The sequence below is a fragment of the Dipodomys ordii genome, unplaced genomic scaffold, assembly GCF_000151885.1.
Source record: "Dipodomys ordii isolate 6190 unplaced genomic scaffold, Dord_2.0 Scaffold57, whole genome shotgun sequence".
Classification (NCBI taxonomy): Eukaryota; Metazoa; Chordata; class Mammalia; order Rodentia; family Heteromyidae; genus Dipodomys; species Dipodomys ordii.
This window is the reverse complement of record NW_012267273.1, coordinates 13370341-13392386: the sequence shown is the minus strand read 5'-3', so window position 1 is coordinate 13392386 and position 22046 is coordinate 13370341. Positions and strand designations below refer to the sequence as shown.

General features: G+C 39.4%; 1 protein-coding gene across 2 annotated transcripts in view; it reads left to right on the top strand.

Annotated features, from left to right (window-relative positions):
- Adcy10 (adenylate cyclase 10 (soluble)) overlaps window positions 1-22046 on the top strand; it is a 73437-nt gene that overhangs the window by 27416 nt on the left and 23975 nt on the right. For both annotated transcript variants that reach the window (XM_013021767.1, XM_013021768.1), the window contains exons 11-18: window positions 1553-1742; window positions 5468-5523; window positions 7938-8091; window positions 10733-10925; window positions 12467-12553; window positions 14485-14759; window positions 17073-17209; window positions 21026-21154. In XM_013021767.1, coding sequence (XP_012877221.1) covers window positions 1553-1742; window positions 5468-5523; window positions 7938-8091; window positions 10733-10925; window positions 12467-12553; window positions 14485-14759; window positions 17073-17209; window positions 21026-21154 — 1221 coding nt within the window. The remainder of the gene's footprint in view (window positions 1-1552; window positions 1743-5467; window positions 5524-7937; window positions 8092-10732; window positions 10926-12466; window positions 12554-14484; window positions 14760-17072; window positions 17210-21025; window positions 21155-22046) is intronic.

The following is a 22046-nucleotide window of genomic DNA, read 5'->3' as shown; positions in this document are numbered from 1 at the left end:
TACCATTATGCTCTAATGTAGTATGAAAAGTTCCCACAATAAGCAATGTTTGTCAAAGGCCAATATTACAACAATGGATAGCCCTTCCATAAGATAAAGTAAATGTTTCAAAGAGTAGACAGAGAAAAGACCAAAGATAGCCAAACCAAAGAACAACAACATCAACAACAAAAATCGATCATTTCCAAGTTAGATTCCTTGTAAGGCCAAGACTAGGAGACAGAACAAAAGGAAAATCACTGATTGATTATTTGAGATTACCATTCTTTGCATAAGGATTAAAGCAGAGAGAACTTCATTACTGTGCCAATTAAAACTATCCTGACTTGGAAATAGGCTGGTATCCTCCCGGACTTTTCTGGAGGTGAGATGACAACTTAGTTTCATTACATTCAACTTTAGCATGGGTGATTTCATTTTGATTTTTTACTCATACTCCTTAGAACCCAGTATAGAAGACTAGTCCAAAACAATGGCCTTCTGTTCTTTTTATTTTTCAAGTTTTAAAAAGAATACCTTGGCTGGAGAAGAGGGGTATATCTCAGTAATATAGTGCTTGCTTAGAAAAGAGAAAAGCTTAGTCACAGGAATAGTGTTGAAGTATAACACTTCATACTTAGTAGTAATATTGAGAGCTTAACAGAAATGCAGGCTCGGTGGTAGAGTGCTTGCCTTGCATGCATGAGACTCTGGGTTCAATTCCTCTGCACCACATCAGCAGAAAAAGCCTGAAGTGGTGCTATGGCTCAAGTGGTAGAGCATTAGCCTTGAGCTGAAGTGCTGAGAGACAGCGTCCAGGCCCAGAGTTCAAGCCTCATTACCGACAAAAAAAAATGCAGCAGGGTTCAAAGCTATAATTCGCATTAACCTATTAATATTCATAAACTACCCTCTGAGATAGGTAGTATTGCCATCCTCATTTATAGACTAGGGAGCCGAGGTAGACTAATAAACTAATTTATATAGTAGTTAGAAGCAGAGCTGGGTTTTGATCCTGTCCACCGGAGTCTTACTCCAGAGTCTGTGAACAATGGGATATTGTCCCTTAAAATTTCCTAGGTCAATCCTCCATACACATTCCTTTCAAGTCCCATTGTCATCCTCTTGAGAAATCACCAAATGAAGGTTCATTCAGCATATATACATAATCTTTTTTTTTTGGTTAGTTGTGGGCTTGAACTCAGAGCCTAGGTACTATCCCTGAGCTTTTACTCAAGGCTAGCACTCTACCATTTGGAGACACAGCTCTACTTGCAGTTTTTGAGTTATTATTAATTGGAAATAAGGGTCTCACAGGATCTTTTCTGCCTGGGCTGGCTTTGAACTGCAATCCTCAGATCTCAGCCTCCTGAGTAGCTAAGATTATAGGAATGTAATCTGGCAAATACCACCAGCATCTGGCAAATCTGACTATGGGTAGTAGAGACCAAACTTAAGTGTCACTTCTGAGGGATAAAATAAAGATCAAAATGTCATTTGGGGAGTATTCTCAGTTTACCAGCTTCCCCTGTCTCCCACCCCCATTCTTTGACTTTTCTCTTTCCTATTATAGTTATTGGTCAAAAAGTCAACATAGCTGCCAGAATGATGATGTACTACCCCGGAATCGTGACCTGTGACTCTGTCACCTACAATGGCAGCAACCTACCGGCCTACTTTTTTAAAGAGCTTCCAAAGAAAGTTATGAAAGGTGTTGGGGATTCTGGACCAATTTATCAGTGTTTGGGCCTTAATGAGAAAGTGTGAGTGTGGGCATTGGTTTTTCAGTCTTTTCTAGGAAACAAGTGGGAATTGTGATAGCAAAACAACTGGTCACCCATTCAAGAGTCTACACTATTCTGTGAAGCTACTAGATAGTGTGTGAAAAAGCCAAGTCTTCCTTTAGGGCTGATAAGCTGAAGAGGACTCTTAAAGGGTTATATGAACAGAACAGAGAATCACCCAACTTATATCTATTTACATCCAGATAGAACCAATCGCCATCCAATACCTACTGATTATGCCAACAGTATGCCCAAGCACTGATAGGGTTAAAAGAAAATATTTCCCCACTTCTAGGTTATACTGAAATATACTTCTTAAAAGCCTAGCTTAGATGTGTGGATGTCATTAGAGCTTAGAATCCTTCTGTTATTTTATTTTCCGGCACTAGGGTTTGAACTTGGGGCCTCTTGCTCTACTTGGCTTTTTCACTCAAGGCTGAGGCTCTATCACTTGAGCCATAACTCCAGTTCTGGGTTTTTGCAGGTTTATTGAAGATGAGAGTCGCTCAGGCTTTGTCTGCCATGACTGGCTTTGAACCAAGATCCTCACATCTCAGCTTCCTGAGTAGTTAGGATGAGTCACCAGCATCCAGCGCTTCCATAGTTTTTTTCTATTTTATTTTGTGTGTGTGTGTGTGTGTGTGTGCGCGCGCGCGCGCGCGCGCGCTGGTCCTGGGTCTTGAATTTAGGACCTGAGTGCTGTCCTTGAGCTTTTTTTAACTCAAGGCTAGCACTCTCTTCACACAGTTCCCCTCCCTCCCTCCCTCCTCTCTACCTCCCTCCCTCCCTCCCTCCCTCCCTCCTCCCTCCTTCCTTCTTTCCTTTCCTTCTTTCTTTTTCTCTTTTATTGGCAGTTAATTGGAGATAAGAGTCTCATGGATTTTCCTCCCCCAGCTGGGTTCAGACTACAACCCTCAAACTTCAGCCTCCCAAGTAACTAGGAGTATAGGTATAAGCCTTTGGGGGTGGGACTCAATTTCTTTTTTTAATAACATTCAAATTTTTTACAAGGTAGCCTTTCCAACTCCATCTCCCCTCTACTCAGGGGAGACTTGTCCTCACCCAGCATACTCCAGTCAGTCAATTTTTGAAATCCAGCCCAAGAATCTAATCCTTTTAAGAATGGCTCTGGACTCCATCTTAGACAGTATAGCCCAGGCTTCTATTAGAGAATTCAGCACCCTATATCACAATTATTTTGTCCTAGGGAAATCAGTACCAAGCCCAGGGCCTCACACATCCTAATTACCCACCTACTACAGAGCTGTACTCCCAACCTCTGTATCCCAACTATTGACCTTGATATGCTTTTTCCTTACTACACTGTGAGCTCTTTGAGGAGGATATAAATTACTTTTGGGGGGGGGGTCCAGTCATGGAGCCTGAACTCTGTGCCTGGGCACTGTCCCTCAGCTCTTCAGCTCAAGGCTAGCGCTCTACCACTTGAGCCACAGCGCCACTTCCGGCTTTTTGCTTTTTGCTTATGTGGTGCTGAGGAATCGAACCCAGGGCCTCAGGCATGCAAGGCAAGCGCTCTACCACTGAGCCACCTACCCAGCCCATAAATTACTTTTTCTTCACTCTTATATTGTCAGTGTTTAGCACGTTTTGTAGACCCTTAATGATGAATAAATGAAGGGCTGTGTGAATGAAGATGAAAGTAGAAAATTGTTACCCTATTAACAAGCTAGAATCTAGGTCTGAAAGGTTAGTAGTTAGTAGTTACAGTTAGTAGTTCAGAGAGCCTTTACTGTTTACCTGACTGGGCATACATAGGGCATCATAATCGCTAATTGACTGAGTGAATGGATGGATGATAATTTTGAGTGAGCATTTAAATCTTAGGCATTTATCTTCCTTCCTTCTTCAGATTGACTATATGAGGTAGAAACTATTAATATGACTATTTTATAAATTTAAAAACTAAGGCTCAGAGATATAAAATGATTTTTAATAGTCATATCCCTAATAGGCTATGGAGCCAAGACTCAAACTCCCACAATAATGTAGTATTACAGACAACCATAAACCTTTGTGGTATAAAACGATAAGGGCTAGAAACAGTAGCATACATCTTTAATCACAGCCACCTAGGAAGCTGTTGTGATCTGAGGCTAGCCCCTGACAAAACTCAAGACTCTATCTGAAAAATAACTAAAGCACAAAAAGATGTAAAGGTGTGGTTCAAATATAAAGGTGTGCCTTAGAAGTAAGAAGCTCTGAGTTTAAACCTCAGTTCCACATGCAAACAAAACCCTTTTTCCAACAAATATATGGGATACAATTGAATTTAACTGGATTGGATGATTTCACCTTGGTTTTATTCATGAGTCCGATAGTCAGCATGTTATTTGCTGAGCCAAGACAGCATGAGCTGAGATAACTAGGCAGTTTGGCTGAAATAGCTAGGGAAATTTGATTCTGTGTATCTCATCCTCCATTAAGTATGTTGCCATGGCAACATCAGAAGAGTAAGAGAGAGCTGGTCCAATGCACAAGAATTTTTCTTTGTTTTTTGTTTGTTTGTTTTTTTGGTCCAGTTGTGGGGCCTGAACTCTGGGCCTGGGCGCTGTCCCTCAGCTGTTCAGCTCAAGGCTAGCGCTCTACCACTTGAGCCACAGCACCACTTCTGGCTTTTTTTCTTTTTGCTTATGTGGCGCTGAGGAATGGAACCCAGGGCCTCAGGCATGCATGGCAAGCGCTCTACCACTGAGCCATCTTCCCAGCCCTGCACAAGAAATTTTCAAGCCATCTTTCATATCTTGTGTCTTTTGGTTAAAACATTCACAAGGCTGGGATCAGGGCAGGAGAGTACTGCTGAGTAGGCACCAAAGGGCACAGATACAAGTTGGGTGAATTAGTGGGGCTGTTTCTACAGTCAGTTAACTACAAAAGCCCAGGACTAATCTGATCCAAAAATCCTCACTCTTTAGACTCTGTGTGTGTGTGTGTGTGTGTGTGTGTGCTATCTCTGCAGAAAGAAGTGTAGAAAAATTAATTTCTGGGCACTGGTGCTTCACATCTGTGTTCCTAGCTACTTAGGAAGCTGAGATCTGAGGATTGCGGTTAGCAACCAGCCCTAGCAGAAAAAAAACCAGAAATGGAGGAGTGGCTCAAGTGGTAGCACTAGCCTTGAGCAAGAAAGTCAAGCGAGAGCACAAGACCCTGAGTTCAAGCCCTAGTAATGGAACAAACAGAAAAGTGAAGAAATACGCATACAAACATGAACAGGGCTTGGTTCCTTCTGGGAACATTGACAGCACATACAAAGTTACTTTCATGGAAGATTTTGATATGTACTGCAAGCGAGGAATAGCAAAGTTATATGGTGGTACAGAGGAGTGCTTGGTTCTAAGGGGCTCCTTCAGGAGATGGCTAATGCAGTGGGCAAGTGTATACACTCTGGCCTAGATTTAAGCACTGTCACCACTATCCATGAGAAAAAAGGGATCTCTTCTACCCATGCACACTCTTAAACAATTACTGAATAGTGTCAGGTGCCACAGTAACAGCTGCATGCTGTTTAGGCTTTATTGACCAAGCAGATTTTGTCCTTCTCTCTCCTCTGACATTGGCAACCCATGAGTCAAGGGACAGACTCTTGTTAGATACTGAAAAGGAGCTTTCTGAGGACTAAGAACTAGTCAGTCCTGCTCTTAATATTTTCCTATTTTAAATCTAAACATGTTTTTCTTTTTTTTCAGCATGTTTGGTATGGCGTATCTCATCTGCAACAGAAATGAAGGTTACCCTTTGCTGGGTAAGTAGTGAGTTTTGATTCCACCAGTGGGGAGGTAAAAATCAAGCTCAAGAACTTTTCTTTAATGCAATAGCCATAAACACATTGCCAGAAATTGACAGTATGTAAATTACCCTTCTATTAAAAGAGCTCCTGTAAATAAAACTGTAATAACAAAATTATAAGGTATGAACACTGTTTTTCTTAAGATCAAAGGCTTATAACAATCCCAGATATTAAGATCTTGCTTAGATAGAAATAACATACATATATTTAAAGATAAATTGACTTAAACTCATTTCATTTGTTTGTTCATTATTTATTTATGGAGATGCTAGGGTTTGAACTCAAGGCCTCAGAATTGCTAGGCAGGTGCTGAGCCATGTTTCCAGCCTTTAAAGTTCACTTAACATTCCAATGAACAAGTTTCACAGAACTGAAAGTCTAAATACATTTTTTTAAAAGGGAATGTTTTAAGTGGGACCTGGTAGCTCACATCTGTAATTTCAGTTTCTTAGAAAGTTAAGATAGAATGAGGCTCCTCACCCCAAAAAAGTTAGTGACCCTTACCTCAAAGAACAAGCCAGGAATGATAGTGTACATCTGTAATTCACAGCTTCTTTGGAAATGGAGGTGGTAAAATCACTGTTCAAGGCAAGTTCTAAGGTAAAATGTGCAAGACCCTATCTAAAAAGCAACTAAAGAAGGGGAAGGGGAAGGAGAAGGAGAAGAGGAAGGGAAAGGGAAAATGGAAAAGGGAAAGTGAAGGGGGAGGGGAGGGGAGGGAAGGGAAGGGAGTAATATTTTACTCAAAAAAAGCAATATAGTCTACAAAGTAGTTTTCACTGAATCATGCCCAGAAATGTACATTGCAAAGCAAAGCACACAGGCTCAGTTTCTAAAATGATGCTGGTTTTCAACAAAGACATTAGGTAATACCTGAGTGTGTATGGGCTCTATCCATGATTGGCCCTCCATAGCCCTGTATGGAGCAAAAAAGGTGTAATTGGTCTATAAGAGCCCCCAGCTCTTTGACAGAAGTTGTTCACTACTTTGAAATCAGCTCCTTCCTGTCTACTCAGGGTTCAAAGATTAAGAACTAACCTTCAGACTTAAGGTAGGGCATCCTGTTACATGTATTTTTAAAAACACAAAAATAATAGTGATCAGGTTGTAACCCATAGTTACAGTTGGCCCTTACTATATCAGGGTTCACTTATTGAGGCTTCACTGTATTGCAGGTTTAAATATATATATATATATATATATATATATATATGAGTATATATGTACATGTATGTATATATGTATGCATATATATATATATCTGATTCTGTATCACAGAGTTTTCGCTATATCATGGGATTTTGCAGTGTAGGTATTTATATAATATTTATGATTTTAATTATTTTTGCCTAAAAAATTTTAAACTATATGAAAAATATAAAAATGTTAATTCAGGTTAATAAGAGAGCAAGAAAGGTTTATAGAAAAGTGGGAAGGGTTTATAGGAAAGTGGGAAGGGTTTATAGGAAAGTGGGAAGGGTTTGTAAAGCCTTAAATAAATAAATAAATAAATAAATATATATATATATATATATATAAAATAAAATAAATGTAAAGCTGCTACTTCACGGATTTTCACCTAACGCTGTGGTCTCTGGAACATAACTCCCATGATAGGTGAGGGATTTCTTATTCTGTTCTTTTTATTTTCTAAGTTTTCTACAGCGACTATGTGTTAGTTTCATAATCAGAAAAATATTTTACTAATTATTTAGGTTGCCCTTATGATAAAAACAATCTAAACATGATTTTTTTCTTTTCTAAACATGATTTTTGAGGGTAAATTGGATTTTCTTGTCAACAATAATATATCTAGTACCTGAGACAAATGCAGTTTTCACTCATAAAAGATTTTTCTTCATCATAGATTTGGAATAAAAAAATTAATCCTAGCCGGGTGCCAGTGGCTCACACCAGAATTCCTAATTATTCAGAAAGCTGAGATAGGAGGGTTAATGTTTGAAGCCCAGTCCTAGGCAGACAAATCTGAGAGACCTTATCTTCAATTAACCAGTAAAAAGTCAGAAGTGAAGGTGTGGCTCAAGTGGTAGAGTACCAGCCTTAAGCAGAAAAACTGAAGAAAAGAGCAAGGCACCTAATTTCAAGCCCCAGTACCAGCACTAAATAAATAAATAAGCTCTAACTTTAATAAATTTACATTCTAATATAATAATCTACTGATTATTTGCAATGTATTGTAAGAAAAGAGAACAGAAAACAAGCTTTAGGATTAAAAAGTCTTGGCTTAATTCCATGTTTTACATCCTCAGTAAATCTCAATATTCTATATTATATTGAAATGAAATTTTAATGAGCATTGTTAAGAATATTTTCATGTTGATGAGTTCCTTTTTTAAAAAAATTAACAGGACGTGAAAAAGAGATCAAGTACTTCATGTGTACAATGAAGGAATTTTTGATATCTAACTGCAGCCAAATCTTAATGTATGAGGGTATATCTGGATGTGGGAAAAGCCAAATACTTGTGGAAATTGAATATCTAGCCCAAGGTGAGAACCACAGGTAAGTGTATTGAAACTATTCTTTCTTGTGAACTCAGAATCCCAGAATCATCTTAAAAGCTTCCTTTATGTTGATGTTTTTCTCCTTTACATAACTTTTTGTAAACAATCACAATCTATAATTGTTGAGTGTCCTGACCTTTGTGCTGAATAGTTCACCATTTTTAATTAAGTGAAAGAGAACCTAGACTGAACCCTCAAAGTCCTAATTTAATGCCAAGTGGTGCTTGGATATTGTTAAAACTATCTAAACAATTCTAATATGCAAGCGTGTTCAGAACAAAATTTACATGGATGTTGCAATCAAGAGTGGGTTTGGGCTTGCAGAAGAGACACAAGTTTATCCAGCCAGCTGACAGGGAATTGAACCATTTAGTCCTGAGAGCAGAGTAGAGAGTGACAAGCCTCTGGATTTTTCTCTGAAGGCAGAGCTAATGTACATTCCGCATGTTTATTTTCATATATAAGGAATGTTATAACATCACCTAAAAGCTACAAGAGGAACACAAACCTTGTATTTGTTTAAGCTAATTTCTATCATCTTTAATGTCAAGCCTGAGAAAGACATTTCAAAATATCAAATTGTGGAAGAAGGCCAGGCACCAGTGGCTCACGCCTATAATCCTAGTTACTCAGAAGGCAGAGATCGGAGGATCACAGTTCAAAGCCAGTCCTGGCAGGAAAAGCCATGAAACTCTTATCTCCAATAAACCACCAGAAATCTCGAAGAGCTGCTGTGGCTCAAATGGTAGATTGCTAGCCTTGAGTTGAAGAGCTGAGGGATAGTGCTCAGGCCCAGAGTTCAAGCCCCATGATCAACAAAAAAACAAACAAACAAAATCAAACTGCAGAAGAGATCGTTCATTCATTTATTAAATTACCACTATGTTGCAGGAACTGTGAAGTGTTGTATTTAGTCACCAGAGCTGCTAGTAAAAATCCCATAAACTAGGTGCCTTAATCAATGGAATTTATTTTTTGCAGTGGTCCTAGGTTTTCATTTGCTAGGCAGATGCACTACCACAACTTCAACGTTTTTTGCTTTTCTTATTTTTGAGATAGAGTCTCACTTTTTATCCCAGTAAACCTAGACCACAATCTTCTTATTTAAGCTTCCTGTGTAACTGGAATGACAGGCAAGCTCTGCCACACCAGCTTTTCATTGGTTGCGATGTATTTTCCCATATTTTGCCTTTTTTTGGCTTCTTGAAACACAATCCTTTCAATCTCTGTCCCTGAGTAGCTAGGATTATAAGCATGATCCACAGTGCCTAGCCTTCCAACAGAAAGTTTGTGCCTCAAACCGGGTGCGGGTGGCTCATGCCTGTTAGCCTAGCTACTCAGGAGGCTGAGATCTGAGGATCATAGGCAGCCAGCCCGGGCAGGAAAGTCCGTGAGACTCTTATTTCCAATAAACCTCTAGAAAACGGGAAGTAGCACTGTGGCTCAAGCGGTAGAGCGCGAGTGCAGGGACAGCACCCAAGCCCAGAGTTCAAGCCCAAGGACCGACCAAGAAAAAAAAAAGAAGAAGAAAAGGTTTGTGCCTCATATTTTGTGAGATCCAGGTATTAGAAGGGTTGGTTCCCTCTCTGCTCTATGAGACAGAATCTGTTCCATGTCTCTCCTCTAGCTTCTAGTAGTTGACTAACAATGTCTGTTCTTCCTTGGTTTGTAGAAGCATCACCCTTGTCTCTGCTTTTTATCTTCATGTGTGTTCTTAATCCAAATTTCTCCTTTTTATAAGACCACCAGTCATATTTGTTAGAAGCCCACTCCAATACGATCCCACCTTAAGTAATTACTCTGTGACCACCCTTTTTCCAGATTAGGCGGCATTCTGAGATGTTAGGGGCTACAAGTTAAATACACAAATTGGGGGAGGGGACATAAGTCAGCATATAACAAGTACAAGAACCTGAATGTGAACAATATCTGTCTGCTGCCCTCAAAGAGCTCTCTAGAAGAGGAGAGAGAACAATGAAAACATTGTCTGAGGAGGACACAGATTCAGACTTGATAAGCGTACCCTTGGAAGCTCAGAGAAGGGTGAGGGAGGCATATTGGGCTCAACCTTGGTGCATCAGGGGAGGCCAAACCTGAGCCAAGGTTTACAGTTGAACAGCAGAGCTGGGATGGTGAGCAGTGATAACCACTCCAGGCTGAGCAGAAACAAAAGGCCTGGAGAGGAGGCACAGCTCTGAGTCTGCAGGGAATTCTCACCTACTTATTGGTGGAGGGTAGATTTCTAGTCAGAGCCTAGCAAACTGAGAGCCCTATGCATGCTGGACAAATATACTATGTACATCAGAGCTATGACCCCAGCTGAAAGATTTGCATTTAACTAGATCCTTATGGTTTCCTTATATGATGTCTTCAGAGAGTCATGACATTCAGGGAAAAGAAGTGGCATGCTACTGTGTAGAGGCCAGAGTCTTAGGACTTTGACCCTTGGGGTTCAGCAAAGGAAAGCAGGGGATAGCTTAGTTAAATTATCCAGAATTAAGAATTTAGTGGCTTGAAAGAGAACAAAGACTTAGTTTCCAGATAGGTAAATGGGAGGGGTCAAAGATATCCTGAGCCTTTATTATCTCTAGAATACATATTTAAAATTCTCCTCTGATTCTTGATTGTCTCATGAACAGGACTATTGCTATTGCATTGACTAAGGTCAGCTTCCATCAAAATTTTTATACTATCCAGATACTCATGGCTAATGTACTTGGTCTGGATACTTGTAAACATTACAAAGAACGACAGAGCAACCTTCAAAGTAAAGTCAAGACACTGTTGGATGACAAGTTCCACTGTCTTCTTAATGATATTTTCCATGTTCAGGTAACTAGTATTAGACTTCTGCAAGAAATGATCATGGGGCAATGGCAGCTACCCTCCTCCCCAATGACCCAATGTTTTATAACTTATCACCTCCCTCTCTCTCTGTCTCTGTCTCTTTGTCTCTCTGTCTCTGTCTCTCTCTCTCTCTCTTTCTCCTCTCTCCTCTCTCTTTTGAGAGGGCAGTACTGGGATTTGAATTTGGGCTTCCTGCTTGCTAGGCCAGCACTCTACCACTTGACCCATGCTTCCACCCCTTTCTTGCATTGCTTATCTTCCAGAGAGAGTCTTGCTTTATGCTCAGGTTGGCCGGAGCTGTGATCCTCCTGCTTCCCCAAGTTGTTGGGGGTGACAAGTGAGTATCACTCACTACCACCAGCCATCAGTTGAGAACTTCTTTTTGCCCAGGTTGGCCTTGAACTATGATCCCCCAATCTTTACTTCCAAGTAGTTACTATTACAGGTTTGAGCCATAGTACTCAGCATGACTTGGTCTCTTCAGGCTTTGTTATCTGTTTTACTTTTCATCTAGGGCATCCAAGTAGTAAGGTTCTAATCCTCTTTGAAAATACAACCACATTGTGTGTGTGTGTGTGTGTGTGTGTGTGTGTGTGTGTGTGTGTGTGTGTGTGCTGCTAGGAATGGAAATTCTGACCTCATACATATGAAGCATGAGCTCTACCACTGCGATCCCTAGCCACTGTATCCACATTCTTGAGACACTAAAAATTGCAAATGGCCACTTGTTAATTTGTGTTTTTCTCACCTTTCCAACATACCTATACTATACTATCCTAGCTGATCTCTAGGATACAGTCACTTTGCTCCCACAAAAAACCTGCCAATAGAGAAATAGATGTGCCTTGTTCTCTCTTGAACAGATGCTGAGACAAAATTAACTTGAAGAAATGCTCATCCTTGAGTTTCAACTATCTTTTTAGTGAGAATTCCTCCAAATCACTAGGCATGACTAAAGCTTTTCCATTATACTCTAGTTCATTGAAAAGTTTAATGTTATATTTAATATACTATGTTACACTAAGTACAATTCATTGTTGCACTAAGTAATTCACCAATGATTCCATGACAAAATTAAAGCCAGAAAGGACAATTTATGCATTATCTAGCTTTTGAATAATTTTTATGCCATTACTAAGGCTTGAACTCAAGGCCCAGATGCTGTCCTGCTCAAGGATAGTGTTCTACCACTTGAGCCAAAGTTTACTTCTGGCTTTTTGGTGGTTAGTTGGAGATAAGAATCTCATGGATTTTCCTGTCTGGGCTGCCTTTAAACTATAATCCTCAGATCTCAGCCTTGTGAGTAGCTAGGATTAGAGGCATAAGCTACTGGCTGTGGCAATATTTTTTTTTTAACTCAAGGCTTTATGCTTTTCAGCAGACACACAACCACTTGAGCCATGCCCTCAACCCAACATTTGAGGATTTTGACAGGCAACAGTGAAGTGATTTTTCCCAGAGTCACACAGCTAAGGGTTCCTTTCACTGTTTTCCTATACTCAATATTCTCAAAATTCTTTGTACAGTTTCCCATTTCACGGGAGATTTCCAAGATGAGCACCACAAGAAAACAAAAGCATTTGGAAGCCCTGTTTATGAAGATCTTAGAGAAAGTAAGAGTTCTTGCGGATCACACCATGCTGGGGAGAATGTAAGGGGTCGGGGGCAAGTGGATATGAAGCCAGCTGGCCCAAGTACTTTTCTCCTCCATCCTTCCAAATATTGAGCCATGTCTGTTTAGAATTTAAATAGGTATAAAAGGAGCCCCCAAGAAGTACTCTTGGGACTTTAACCTCTTTTGGCCCTCTTTTTCTCATTCTGTGTATGAGACATCAAAGAGACCTGGGTATAATTCAGTGTGAAGGATTGTACAGATATGAAAGGCCCTGGGTTCAATCCCCAGCACCTTTAACACTCATGTACACAAAATGGTTACTATGCAGGGGTTCAAACCCCTAGACCTGTTACTTGCTACCATAAGAACCTTAGGCTAACTGACTTAACTTCTCTGTGCTTTTGTTTTATGTACCCATGGAGGAAATAATAGTATCTATGAGCTAGGTACCCCTTTAATTCCGTATCCCTTCCATAAGAAACACTCCACAAATATGAGCTCCTCTCCTCTCCTTTCCCCTCTGCCCCTCCCTCTCCTTCATATGACTAAGACATATTTCATTTAAAAATTGTTGTTATTATTAATTTGCAGTGTTGAAGGTTAAACCCAGGGCCTATACATGTTAGGCAAGTGCTCTAAAACTGTGACATACTCTCAGGCTTAAAACTCTATCTGCCCCATCTTTTTATTAAAGATATCAGTCAGACACAGAGCAATGTAATGCTATTTTTCCCATTGAAGAAATGTTCTCGGGCCTAGTGAATTGTTAAATATTTGTTGATAGGCTATAAAAATAGTTACATATATATAATAAAGCAAGTGGTAACATTTTTGATACTTGCCTTATCATTTTAAAATAAACTCTGCTGCTTTGTTTTTTATTAAAATAGTGCAGAGGGAAATATGGGCTAAAGGAACCACATGAAGCCACTCACTTATTAGGAAGGTCTTGCTTTGCAAATGACTGACAGGACAGTGGGAAGTCTGTATTTTAAGACTATATCCTGCTGGGCGCTGGTGGCTCATACCTGTAATCCTAACTACTGAGGATCACGGTTCAAAGACAACCCAGGCAGAAAAGTCCGTGAGACTCTTATCTCCAATTAACCACTAGAAAATTGGAAGTGGTGCTGTGGCTCAAGCAGTAGAGCACTCACCTTGAGCTGAAGAGCTGAAGGACAGTGCCCAAACCCAGAGTTCAAACCCCATGACCACCACCAACAACAACAAAAAGACTATATCCTCTGTACCTAGAACTATGCACACTAAATGTTTCTTCAGTGAATAAATAATTCAATCTAGTTGTAGTCTATACAAGAAAAAGAACACAATCTGTCTGAAGTGTGATACATATCATAGTCCAAAAAAGAACAGCATAAACTGCCAGCCAGGCCACAATCAGATCAGTTTCCCTCTCCACTGTATGTCTATCCTCAAACCAATGGTGCTAATAAGTATCTGTAGGCCAAACAAATTTCAAATAGATATCTCCATCTGTCAACAGATTAAAATGACTTGACTTTTTGTGGGTATCCTGACAACTTTATCCTACAAATTTGCCCTTATTGCTTTTGGTGCTGAAAATCCAACCCAGGACCTATTACATACTATGAATAATTACACTCCAAACTTTCAATGTTTTTTTCTTTTTTTCTTTCCTTCATTCTCTTTCTTCTTTTTTGATTTTCATTCCATGAAGTTTTATCCAAGAACCCAGTTCAACCAGATATACAAATTGCTATAAATTCTAAGTCAGTGTAACCCAAATTAATATAAAGTTATCAAAAAGAAAAGGATCCCATTTGTCTAGAACATACTCATAATCATAAGCAAACCACAAAACACAATGGATATGCAAGCTTACCCATACACAAGTATAAACTCTGAAGGCTTACAGTATTTTTCATTCTTTTTCTCTACTTTTTTTAGACGGTGAAAGAAGAAAGGATTATTTTCATCATTGATGAGGCCCAATTTGTAGATATAGCCTCCTGGACCTTTATGGAGAGGCTCATCCAAAGTGTTCCCATCTTCATTATTATGGCCTTGTCTCCCTTCATTGACACTCCCTGTGCATCTGCCAGTGCTATAATGAAGAATAGGAACACCACCTATGTTATCCTTGGTGCAATGCAGCCTAAGGACATCCGCAACAAGGTCTGTATTGATCTCAATGTGAGCAGTATCTCCAAAGAGCTGGATGCGTAAGTGATTTGTTTCTTTACTGAAATCTGGTATCTAGGTCCTAAATCTAGGTACTAAATTCCTTAGTATGTATCTTGAAATGCTTATTTTGGTACTTACATTTGTCCTATCATTTGAGGACATTAAATTATACTTGGTAGGACAGATACTGCTCATCTTTTCCACATAGCTTCCCTACTAAACCTTGGAAATTGTATAAATACACATATGGATATACATATAGAGTGATATCATTATATATGTGTATAAATCTGCATTTACCTTTCAATCTATAAATCACAATTCTAGGAATCTATTTCCAAGATACATTGACAAAAATGCAAAGTAATATATAGACCAAGTCTTTAGGCATAATTTGTGTGAATAAGAGATCAAAAAAAATCCAAATGTTCATCCCTAAGAGGATAAATATAAACAACTAGGATGAATCTATCCAACAGAGTCATGTATAATAAGAAGAAGTGAGAAAGATCTACTTATATAGAGGTATGGTCATGGTACACTGTTGAGTGAAAAAAACCAAGGAGGGGTCTATTATGTACTATGTGCAGCAAGCTTTTGATCTCCATAGATATATGGTTCCAAGTAGATCACCATTAAAGGAAAAGCTGGAATGCTGAGGAAGCAAGGGTACTATACTATAGATACTGGGTTCATTTTTCCCTTTCTAACTTCTGCTGAAGATGTGTTTACCTGTCAATATATATCAAATTTTGAATCCATCATTTCAATTAAACACAGTCATTTTCACCTGGCTTTGGAGCCTTGAGTTGAAGAGCTGAGGGACAGTGCCCAGGCCCAGAGTTCAGGCCCCACAACTGGCTAAAAAAAAAAAAAGAAAAAAAACTGATAGAGGATATCACAATTTTTTATTAAAGTGTTGTGTTTGACTTGAGCAGAACATGTAGAGCATGCTCTTATGTCTAGTAAATATATTTTAAAGGTAGAGGTGATGCTGGAGGTAAAACAATTTATAAAAAAATTTAAATTCTTATAATCTTATCCCTTAATAGAAATTGTTTATCAATTTATATTCAAATAAAAACATGTTATTTGAATTATGATTTTTATCATTCTCTTCTTAACCTCTTTTATAAACATAAAAGTGGGTTTCTGCTAGTGATTTTAGCAGACATTTGTAATTTTATATTTCTGTTAAGCCATTTAACTTAATATTTGGATACTTGATAACTTGTTTTGTTATATAATTAATTTATGTGTAGTTAGAGTTCTGTGGAAGACATAATTTGACATTTTTCACTAACTTGTAAAAACTTAGCATGGTACCTTTTTTTTTTTTTGGCCAGTCCTGGGTCTTGAACTTGGGACCTGGGCACTGTCCTTGTGATCCTTTTGCACAAGGCTAGCACTCTACAACGTGAAGCACAGCACCAGCGTCTGAATTTTTCTTTGATTAATTGGAGATAAGAGTCTCAGAGACTTTCCTGCCTGGGCTGGCTTTGAATTTAGATCCTTAGATCTCAGCCTCCTAAGTAGCTAAGATAGGTATGAGTCACCAGTGCCTGGCCAGTGTGGTATCTTAGAGATCTAAATTAACAGTGAAATGTACTTTAAAAGATAATTAATCTGGGTATTGATGGCTATAATCCTGTAATCCTAGCTACTCTGGAGGCTGAGATCTGAGGATCACGGTTTGAAGTTAGCCCAGGCTGGATAGTCTGTGAGGCTTCTATCTCCAATTAACCACAAAAAGTTGGAAGTAGAGCTGTGGTTCAAATAGGTAGAGCACTAGTCTTGAGCACAAAAGCTCAGAGATAGCACCCAGTTCAAGCTCCAGGACCAGCAAGAGGGGAAAAAAAAGAATAATAATGATAAATAAATATGTGAAAACTTTAAAAAAAATCTCCAAAACTTTAAAACAAACAAATAAATGGAGAATGAAAGCAGAGTAATTTCAAGTATTGAAAAACTCAACTTTCCTTCCTAAAAGACATTGTTTTGGTGGTTCTGGGGAATGAACTCTCAGGGCTTTGTGCACTATGCCTCTTGAACCATGCCTCATCCCATTTTAGGTCAGATCTCATTTTATGACCTGACCAGCCTGAGTTGTGATCCTCCTACCTGGGCTTTCTGGAGTCACCTGGATGGCAGACCCTCACCACTGCTCCTGGCCATTGTACTTCTGCCATAGCTGGGATAACAGACACTCATTAATGTGATGCCTGGGCTGGTCTAGAGCCATGATCCCCAAACTTACACCTCCCAAGTAACTATGATTACAAGCTCCAGCCACTGGCTCTGATTAAAAGATGGCTCTTTGACAAAAACAGTTTTCCTTGTTGTCAATTCAGGTACCTGGTAGAGGGAAGCTGTGGAATTCCATATTACTGTGAAGAATTGTTAAAAAACCTCGACAATCATAGAATTCTCCTTTTCCAACAAAAAGAGTCTGAGGAAAAGACAAATGTGACCTGGAATAACATGTTCAGTAAGTCTCACAATAATGTGTTTTCCCACAATGTGCTTCTGTTATTGGTCCATCTGCGAGAAAAATAAGAATGAGGACTGTTCCATAGGCTAATTCTGTGTGGTCAGAGCATTTGGGAGAGGCAAGAAATAGTAAAAAAACAAACAAACAAACAAAAAACAATTTTAACATAGCCTGGGGCAATCTGAACTGGGCCAAAGAATGCAAACCTACAATAGATATGACAGAACACTGGAAAATATCTTAAGGCCAGAGTTAGAACTGAAGAAGGACTTATATGTCACCTACAGCGTAAGATCACTTACCTTCCAGAACTTGTTAGCTCAGTGTGGTTCTTATACTATAGAGGATGACGCGTGGTGTGATGGCCTGAAGGAGGCTAGTTGGAATTTTTAGAAAAACATCTTAGTATTCAGATGCCAGTGGCTCATACCTGCAACCCTAGCTACTCAGGATGCCATGATCCTTAGCTCATGGTTTGAAGTCAGCCTAGGCAGGAAAATTCACAGGATTTCATCTTCAAACTAACCAGTAAAAAGCAATGCTCGAGGCATGGCTCAAGTAATAGAGCATCAATCAAGGAAGTAGAAGGCCCTGTGTTCAAACTCTAGTCCCACAAAAAAAATAAAATAAAACAAACTTGTACCAGAAAATAAAAACTACAACTTGTATTTAAAAACAACACAAAAACAATTCTTGTAGGGTGCCAATGGCTCAAGCATAGTCATAGTTATTCAAAAGGTAAAGTCTGAGGATCACAGTTCAGAGCCAGCACAGGCAAATAAGCCAGAAGTGGAGCTGTGGCTCAAATGGTAGACTTTTGGCCTTGAGCACAAAAGCTTGACAGTGCCCAGCTCCTAAATTTAAGCCCCAGCACTAGCAGAAAAAAAGAAAAAAGAGCAGAAAAGGGTAAGAGAGAGAGGGTGGGTGGGAGGGAGGGAGGAAGGAAGCAAGGAAAGAAGGGAAGGAGGGAGGGAAGGAGAGTGAGAGAAAGAAGGAAAGAAAAAGAAAGAGGAAGGAAGGAAGGAAGGAAGGGAAGGAGGGAGGGAGGGAGGGAGGAGGAAGGAAGGAAAGGGAGGGAGCGAATGGCTTTCCATGACCAAATTGACCAAATTAGAATTACAATTGAGAACAGATTATTAATAGACTTTTACTGCTATAATGGTTATTTTTGTTTGTTTTTGTTTTTGGGTCTGGTCGAGGGGTCTGAACTCTGGGCCTGGGCGCTGTCCCTCAGCTGTTCAGCTCAAGGCTAGTGCTCTACCACTTGAGCCACAGAGCCACAGAAGTGGCTTTTTTCTTTTTGCTTATGTTGTGCTGAGGAATCAAACCAAGGGCCTCATGCATGCAAGGCAAGCGCTCTACCACTGAGCTACCTTCCCAGCCCCTATAATGGTTATTTTTAGACTCAAAGATTTATTACCTAATCCATTAACCAATTAACTAAGAGAAGAAAATATGTAAATATTGGCTCAACAAACATTTATTCAGTGCTTTTATGAGTGCTTCAAAAACAAGCAATTCTTCCCTTGCTTAAAATCCTTCAGTCTCCCAAAGCATTGAAAAACAGTGTGAAATTAGGGATATGTTGATGGTTGTACAACATTATGAATGCAATACCTGCCACTGAATTAGATACTTTAAAACGATGACTTGTATGTTTTGTGAATTTCACTTCAATTAAGAAAAGAACTAGTCAGATGCTTGTGGCTCACACTAGTAACCCTGTCTTACAAGACAGAGCAAACTTGCTCACTTAAATATCTCTCCCTTTTCTTACAAATACTTCAGTACAACCATGAAAAACCAAGACTCATGACTTCATCTAATCCTAACTTTTCCCCAAAAGTCTAATCTCCAAATATCATGACCATATGACTTGAGGAATTAAATTTCCACATGAGTTTTGGACAGATGATCCACATCCAACAATAGCAGCCTCTAAACAGATTGGTTGGGTTACAAATAATTGCCTCTTCAGAAACCTGTGGTCTAAGGAATAAAGACCAGTCTTCGCAGTGTGATGTTAAATGTTCTCCCTAGAGGGCTCACAAAGTAGTGTTTCACATTCATGTCCACCAGGATCTGACACACTGTACTTCTGACACACTGTACTTTTGATACATTGTACTTTCAACACACTGTACTCGCCACATGCTGGTTGATTCACATTTCCCTAGAAGACCCCTGTGGCTTTGCCCAGATCTCTTCTCTGCTTTCCACTGGCATATTTCTTCATCCTTTAAAGAGCAGCCATATACTTCCTCCTCTTTCTCCTCCATGAGGGCTTTCTGAATGCTTCAAGTTTGAATTAATAATCCTATGTGTTGGTAACACATTACTCTTTGATGTTTAGCTCTTAGTCATGCTTCCTGGTATTTGTACGTAAGTCCTCTTAGCTTTCATGTATCTGGAGGGCTGGAAGCATGCATATTCATACTTGTAGCCTTCATAAGATATGATGTATTTAAAGTCCTTAATAAATACATACTCTATTGATATACAGTATCTGGCACTTACTGTTTATGCCTACTCATTTGTCTGGTTGTTCTGCTCTTTGAATTCATGACTGATCTCTTCAGATGAGGAATTTGGCTTTATAGTGTGTGTGTGTGTGTGTGTGTGTGTGTGTGTGTGTGTGTGTGTGTGTATACTGAAGCTTAACTCCTAGTGCTCTTGGTTGGCTTTTTTGTGCAAGGCTGGCTGTTTTATCACTTGAACCACAGCTCTACTTCTGGCTTTTTGGCATTTAATTGAACATAAGACTCACAGATTTTCCTGCCTGGACTAGCTTCCAATCACAGTCCTCAGATTTCAGCTTCTTCAGTAGCTAGAATTATAGATGTTAACCACTGTATTTCTACCTTACTTCTCACAGTGTCTTGCAGCTACCAAATATTATATGTGTGGAGGAACAGGTAATGAATGCATTTTGGAGTACCAGGAGGCCAAATTAATAGGAAGTAGTTTTTCCTCACCATTTAAAAATATCTCTCTCTGGGCTGGGAAGGTGGCTCAGTGGTAGAGCGCTTGCCTTGCATGCCTGAGGCCCTGGGTTCGATTCCTCAGCACCACATAAGTAAAAAGAAAAAAACCAGAAGTGGCGCTGTGGCTCAAGTGGTAGAGCGCTAGCCTTGAGCTGAAGAGCTGAGGGACAGCGCCTAAGCCCAGAGTTCAGGCCCCACAACCGGACCCAAAAAAACAAAAACAAACAAACAAAAATCTCTCTCTTTCTAAATTACGTGTGTGTGTGTGTGTGTGTGTGTGTGTGTGTGTGTGTGTGTGTGTGTGAGTGTGTGCCTGCCTGACTGCCTATCTGTCTGTCTCACACACACACCCTCTGGTAGTAGCCATGTCCTAATTAGAGTTCAGTCCATATAATGTGTTTGTTTCTATTTGAATGTGGGTATATAAATGTGCATACAAGATATATCACTCTGTTATGAGAAGTAACCTAAATTCATTATGGATCTAACTTCTATAAAACTATGTGCTGTGGAAAACACTGACAGTTAATACTATTTGGGGGGTGGGTGGGAAGAAAAAACTTTTTTTACCCCCTTAATATATATTTTTATTGTAAAGATACTGTACAGAGGGGTTACAGTTTCATGAGAATAAAAAACTTTTTAACTCAAATTTAGGTTTTCATACAGCAGTTTTACATAGAACAGAGCATTGCAAAATATTTGACAAAACAATGCACATCTCTACCCTCCCTTTCTTTTGTATATTCCATCCAAAAGTTTATAGGAAAATGAGAGTTTTGAAGACAGGATAATGACTCTCAACTTTTCTTCTGTCTTAACCCCATAGGGAATCTCACTAAACCGACAGGGGAATTCAATGTATTTGGCCTCAACAAAGATGATGGAGTTGAAGAAGTCTGCAATCTTGTAAGTGGTGTCCGGCTGAGAAACTTGTCGCCTCCAGCATCATTAAAAGGTGAAGACAATTTGTCTTGTAGGTTCTACATTTGCTATTTCTGACATGACTAAAGAAGAAGGAAGATAATGACATAGGTTCTTTATTTGTTTTTTATTGCCCCGTTTGGGGGAAGGGTCTGTGGTAGGCTTGTTTTTTTCTACCACTACTGGATTCTGATTTGAACAAATGTTTATTCAGGTCATTGTAGAATGGGATGTAGTTCATTTTCAATTAAAAAGAAACGAAATGATGAAGAAAGAAAATGTAAGGTATTTTCTACCACCTACTATCTATCAGTAATTTTAAATGATTGTTTTTGTTTTGTTGTTGTTGTTGTCTGTCATGAGGTTTGAACTCAGGGCCTGGGCACTGGGCTCTATCCTTGAGCTTTTTTGCTCAAGGCTAGCGCTTTACCACTTTGAACCACAATACCACTTCTGGTTTTCTTGGTGGTTAATTATATATGAGAGTCTCATGGACTTTCCTGCCCAGGCTGGCTTGGAACCGTGATCCTCAGATCTCAGCCTCCAGAGTAGCTAGGAATTCAGGTACGAGTCACTGGCACCTGGCAATTTTAAATGTTTTTAAGAATGGCCTAGGGACAGCTTCAGTCTCTCACTCTTCAAACAAATGTCATTTCTGTGACATTTCATTTTCTGTGTCTCCTGAAGTAAGGGAGAAAGAGTAGTTTAGCTTCTACTGTGAGCAAAGGGACTGGGGATATAGCTCGGTGGTATTATTCAACATGGACAAGTCCCTAGGTTTATTTTGGCACCACTGATAAAGGAAAGTAAAAAGCATAGTCAGCCAGGTACTGATATATATATACATATAGAGAGAGAAAGAGAGAAGATGTGTGTGTGTGTGTGTGTGTGTGGTGTATATATATATATATATATATATATATATA